This window comes from Vigna radiata, unplaced genomic scaffold, assembly GCF_000741045.1.
Source record: "Vigna radiata var. radiata cultivar VC1973A unplaced genomic scaffold, Vradiata_ver6 scaffold_275, whole genome shotgun sequence".
In the NCBI taxonomy this organism is placed as follows: domain Eukaryota; kingdom Viridiplantae; phylum Streptophyta; class Magnoliopsida; order Fabales; family Fabaceae; genus Vigna; species Vigna radiata.
The window spans coordinates 79,248-85,678 of record NW_014543809.1 but is presented as its reverse complement, the minus strand read 5'-3'; the positions used below and the strand labels follow the sequence as shown (position 1 = coordinate 85,678).

Below are 6,431 nucleotides of genomic sequence, written 5' to 3'. Positions count from 1 at the left end.
ATCAGCCAAACTAACTAAGCATAATGCTTACAAATGAGAACCAAGAAGATGAAAATTCTACAAAATAGAGTTGTTGACGCAAGAATGTTTTCTCGCAAACTAGACCTCTGATTGACGATCCAAACGGTTAGAATGAAAAACCAAACATCTGGAACCCACTCTTCAAAACTCAACCCAATCCAACGCTGCACAACTTCACAACGACGAAAACACCAGTGCAGATTTGATGAAATTATCCAAAATAGAGTTGCTGATGCAAGGCTTTTTTCTCCCAAACTAGACCTTCGATTGACGATCCGAATGGTCTGAATAAAGAACCATACGTTTGGAACCCACTGACCAAAATCAACCCAATTCAATGGTGAACGTCTTCACAATGACGACCATACATATAGTCTGTTATGTGGGAATGACTTTTTCTCTTCCTTTCTCTCTTACTTGGCTTTTCCCTCTCTTCAAATGACTCTAATGTGCCCTACTAATATGACCCATCTTCACTAAAACCAACTGAGACATAATGGTCCACATTATTTGGCCTATTCTCCACATAGGAAGAGAGTCCAATAACCCAACACTTACAACAAATATTTGCATGGAAACACCCTAGCATCATAACTTTGTTCTCTCTTAGCATCAAACCCTTTGTTGGAATAACCCAACAAAACATACATAATACATTCATAGGGAAAACTCATCACAAATATTACATAAACCCTATGCTCATTCATACACAAACTCTTACCCAACAATAACCACAAATAATCATAACCATATACACATGTATCAAAACAAGGATTACCAATCAAGATAATCAAGAAAACATATAACATACAACCATAAACAAATAAAAGTAAGATTCCTCACCTGGGCCAATCATAAAGCTTTATCTACAATCCTAAAAGACCATCATGATCAATCTCTTTGCTTGGGTAAGTGGATGAGTATAACTATATATTAACCATAATCTATTATTTTGTGTGAGTAGCCAAGTAAAATCAGAACAGGAATCATAATCTACTGTAATGTGCGAATTATTTTTGAATGTTGATGATTCCTAGATAAAAAAAATACATGTTATATATATATATATATATATATATATATATGATAATAAATAATAGATTAAATATACTTTTTATTTCAAAACAATTTTCAAAAATTGTATTTTTCTTCTAAATTATATTATATATGTATTTAATCTCTATAGTTTTTCTAGAAAGGGTTATATAATCTAAGAACGAAATACATATATAATTTAGTTTAAAAATGAAATATGATTTAAAAAAATGAAATAAAAATATACTTAACTTAAAAATAATAATAATAATAGTAAAAAATATTCATTAATTTTTTTTCTTACTTATTTATTTTTAACTAAATCACTTTCCTTTTTTCTCATCTTTTTAATTTTAATCGCAACCTTTATTTTATTTTCTATATTTCTTGTATTTTTTTTTATTTAACGAGGGCGTTTTTCGTCTTCAAACTATTTTTTTTTTAAATTTCATTATTAAAATAAATATATAATTATTGAAGTCCACGTTTTATGAAAAGTATGTAAAATCTGCTACTAAAAAAAGGTATTTTATATGACTTTGGTAAAATATAGTGACAAAATAAATATACAGTTTGGTTTAGAACGAAATACGAATTTTAAAATTAGTTTAGAAATGAAAAACCTATTAAAAATCTTATGAGTTATTATTTTCTTTCTTCCATTTATAAAAAAAATTCTAAAATCTTATTTTTTTTTCTTTTTCTTCCTTTTATTAGTACAAAATACCATAAATCGACAAAAAAAAAGGCTATAAATGAAAGTAATAACCACATTAAGAAATTCATCCTATTGAGTGGTAAATCAACAACACACATGAAAATATATTAGTAGCAAAACTCAGAGAAATGACGGAGAAGAGTATTGTGTATGTGAGAATGTGAGAATAAGATTAAGCATATTACAAGTTGGATTTAGGTCGAAATAGTGTTGTGTCAAACACCTTCAGAAAAAACCGTGTTCTTGGTATAGATAGGTTGGACTGCAATATGGTTCCAATGTCGTAAATCAGTTTCTTCTTCACTTCTGAATTTATGCCTCCCATTGAAACTATCTCAGCATATGCAGCTGCTTCTTTGTTTCCTTCAAAAGATATTGGCACTGACCCCTTCAATATCACCATCACAAACTGCACATACATAGCCTTTCAATCAATATACATTTAAAAAATTTAACACAATGTCTCTTAGATTAAAATATCAAATTAGTTGAAATAATATTACCAAGTTATGTTGTCTGCTATAATTATAATTTGTATAAAAATTATATCTTATCTGTTGGAAATCTAAACATGACTCCAAGTCTCACTTAAATATAAATAAGAAAATAAAGAATTCTATAAAAGTAAAACATTCATCAATTCATTGTCTTAAGTTCCACAATCAATATAAAAATTGAATTTTATACTTATTTCTAAAGGAATATAAAAATTGAAATATTTTTTATATTTATATGAAAATGGATATAAAAATTTATTTTTAATCCATATAAAAAAAATGACATTTGAAACGTTTCAAATTTGGTGATAATTTTATTCTTAGAAAACCCTTTAGGAAGTAAAAAACGAAAAGAAGAATTAACTTCAAATCTTAAACTATATAAGACAAAAACAATTTCTCAAACCATAATTTATCTTTAAAATCTTGTTTTTCAACTTAAAGTATAGTTATATTTAAACTTTTTATTATAATTTTAGCATAAAAATAAATACTTCATCCAATAATTAATATCAAAATTAAAGTTACGAGTAGAGTAAATTCGATGAAACTTATGTATGTGACTCTAATTTAAATATCATATTCAAAATAAATGTGTCTTTTTTATTTTTTGTATTTTAGATCTTTGTATATAATTATTGGCATCTTCCATTGTTTGAAGTGGATTTTGTTATTGTGTTTTCCTTAATTATTCCAAACATCTTTTATGAGAAAGAATGAGCACATCCTACTTTTAAGATATCAAACTAATAATAGAAGGGTTAGAATGGTGGTCCCAAAGAGATAATGAATAGTGGGTGAGGTGTTGAATAACCATTTATAATAAAAGATATATGTGGTCACACTGTTGTGAGTGCAATCACCACACAGCACAACACAACAAACTACAATTCCCCTACAACCTATCTTTCTTTCTCTTTCACACTTCAAATTGGAAACATATCCATGTTATTTAAGCACTATCTTTTATTTCTTTTTTTATTTATCACATTTTTCATTTTTATAAAAGTATTTTGATTTACTTCTTATAGCTCAAATTGCAACACATTTATAACTTTAATGACTCTAAAACTATATTATTTTGTTAATATGAAAGCTAAAATAAAAACCATGATATTCTTTCAGCTGGAACCTTTTCAGTTTAGTTAGTGTTCTTTCTTCTTTCTTATTTTTCTAAAAGAAGCACTCTAAAATCGGTAATATTATGACGTTTAATGTCTTTACCTTAATCATTGTAACTAAATTAAAAGACAAATTTTGTAATCTATTTTAAGAAAAATATAAAAAGTACACAGTCATTGTCTGGTTTGAAGGAACTATATATTTCTTTCAAAGGTATAAAAATACATTAAACAAACACTTTAGGTAAAATTTGCCTTAAGTATGGTACACACCTCATACGACGATTTTATGTTAATGCAAATAACCCTGTAATAATTCCATATGCATTTTTCACCACATGAATTTCAAGAATTGTTTTGTAGGATAAAAAAGGAGAAAAGAGTGCAAGTATAATATTAGCTAAGGGAACTCAACTAAATTTACTATATTTTTATGTAAATAGATTTATAATATCAATTAATAATAAATTATTCCCTTTATCCTTATTTATAAGACTCTTCCAACCAATTCGCACCCTTTTAAACGAATAAGTTACTTAATCGAAACTAATAAATTAATCAATAATTTGTATTAGTGTTCCAAAATTATCCATATATTTAAAGTTAAAGGAATCAAATGAGACTTTATAATTTGTAAATCCTTATAATCAAGGAAATTTTATTTTGAATATGTATTCATATTTGTTTAGTATAAAAAAGAATTGCATCATTCAATTGTAAAAAGTTATAAAAAAGTTTAAAAAAAAAATATCATAACCACATAATATTATTGACGAGTCAATCTTTACTGATTTTCTATATTATCTATCCCTATTAAAATCAACATATACCAATTTAATTTTATGAGAAACTAGAAAAATAACATTAAAAACTCAATAAAAAAAATTAAATTCATTATAGATCTTTACTTCATATTATCTATCATTTAATATCTTATCTTCTCTTATTTAATTCCTTAAACCTCATTCCTTGGGCTTTCATTATCTTAAGGATGACAATGTTTGCATTATGTAGTGGTGAATATCCTATTGCATTATTTTATATCCTAGTGATCTGATTCTGCAACAATATCGAAAAACACCAAAACATTGCACTCTGCCCTACACTTTGAGAACCACCCAACTTGCCTGTCTTTTTCAACCAACTTCTTAATTTCCCATTTGGATTTGTTTATTTCATTTTCTAAAACAGTTTATGTTCACAAGATTTCCAAGTTTGACTCACCTTATTCCACTTGAAGCAGACACAATAATAACCAAACTTCTATCTATCCAATTTCAATCTGTCACAGTTTTTCACCATCTCTAAACTTCAAACAAAATGGTTCAGATGGTACAGAAACACTGGAGTTTGGTTGAATCATAGGATATCCAATTTCAAACCTTAAAACATAACCCTTATATTATAAAAGTGAGATTCTAAAAAGGAAATCTATACCTCATTTCCAACAACAACAGTTAGTTTCTTATAAATGTCTTATTGTTCTCTTCGAATAACTAATAAGTCAGTGAATTTAAATTGACCATTTTAATGCCAAATCGATGATATTTGTTAGTAACAGTAGGTTAGTATCAATCAATAATCACTATGCAAGAGAAAGGGGCAATTTCTCATATGCAGAACAATGAAAAACACTTCTACATATTCAACAAATATCTGTCAAACATGTAGTTCAGATTCCTTATCCTATATGACAGATTGAGCTGTTGAAAGTATAAAGCTGGAAAGAACCGAGTTGCATCGAAATTAGAAAGATCTGAGAGTTACAATGATTTCTAAAAACAGCACAAAAATTAAAATTTGAGGCAACCCAAAGGAGTTTTCACGCAGACTGAGAATTGTGAACAGATTAATTGGAAAAAAGGAGTGAGAAAAGAGAAAGGGAAAGTAGTGTGACACACCTTCTCTGGTTTGCCGATGATTTTGGAAACTGCAGTGCTGGCTTGGGAAAAGATTGGATCGATGTTGATTCCATCTAAGTTAATGTTGGTGGAGATGTAAAGACAAGGCATATCTTATCCTATCTTTTGTGCCTGTGACTCTTCTTCTCTTTTCTTCTTTGGATTGTTTCAACCAATTCAAGTTTCAGTTTACTGCAATCCGGTCTTGTGTGTTCATGTATTTATAAGTACAATTAATTGAGTAGAATATTGACTTTCACTATTTCCACTTGGCCTCGACAGTGACACATTAATAATACCATTTTCATAAAAGCATAAACAATTCATTTTTTTCTGACATGGTTCATTTCTGGTCTAACTTTCTCAGTTCTGCCTAATAATAACCAAAGAGATGTTGGATGAGATTAAATTACTGTCTCTGTGATTCAATATTGTTATGATTTTGAAATTGTAGGTTGTCTGTTCTTATTTATTGTGAGTAAGAGATAATATACAACATATTTTTCTTTTCTTTTTTATTTTTCTTTACATGTTCTGCCTTTTAAAAAAGAAAAAGTATTTGCCTTCGTAGAACTTAATTTCTTCTCCGAATGGGATTTTTTAAACTATGATTTTATCAAAGTTAATTTGTAGAATTAATTATTTTATGAACAAGTTGGTGATATTTTGTATTTTAATCAAATAATGGATTTACATACATATATTCAAAAATACTACATGTTATATATATATATATATATATATATATATATATATATATATATATATATATATAATAATATATAATAGATTAAATATACTTTTTATTTCAAAAAAAATTTCAAAAATTGTATTTTTGCTTCTAAATTATATTATCCAAGTTAATTTGTAGAATTAATTATTTTATGAACAAGTTGGTGATATTTTTGTATTTTAATCAAATAATGGATTTTGTTGATCATTAATATATATTAAGAACTTAGCCCCTTACAAATAAATACCATAAAATTTAATTTTATGCTTAATATTTATTTAAATTTGATTTCTTCATGCACATAGAACTTGAATTTCCATTTCATTTGGATTAATTTTTAAAAATCTACTTTCATGATAGTCTCGGGTTAAATTAATAATTTAAAGAAATTTCGACTTTTTATTC

General features: G+C 26.9%; 1 protein-coding gene across 1 annotated transcript; it reads right to left on the bottom strand.

Annotated features, from left to right (window-relative positions):
• Positions 1-1,821: 1,821 nt before the first annotated feature.
• Positions 1,822-5,497, bottom strand: LOC106754875 (macrophage migration inhibitory factor homolog). Its single transcript, XM_014636944.2, has 2 exons — positions 5,294-5,497; positions 1,822-2,183 (listed from the first exon to the last, which is right to left on the bottom strand). Exons 1-2 carry the CDS (start codon positions 5,402-5,404, stop codon positions 1,956-1,958), a joined length of 339 nt encoding a protein of 112 aa, XP_014492430.1. The 5' UTR covers positions 5,405-5,497; the 3' UTR covers positions 1,822-1,955.
• Between the last annotated feature and the right edge of the window lie 934 nt (positions 5,498-6,431).

What these genes read in the sequence shown, in the direction of transcription:
- LOC106754875 (XM_014636944.2), bottom strand. Translation starts at nt 5,404, where the DNA reads ATGCCTTGTCTTTACATCTCCACCAACATTAACTTAGATGGAATCAAC. An exon ending in TCATCGGCAAACCAGAGAAG is followed by an intron (nt 2,184 to 5,293) that starts GTGTGTCACACT and finishes ATGTATGTGCAG; the next exon opens with TTTGTGATGGTGATATTGAA.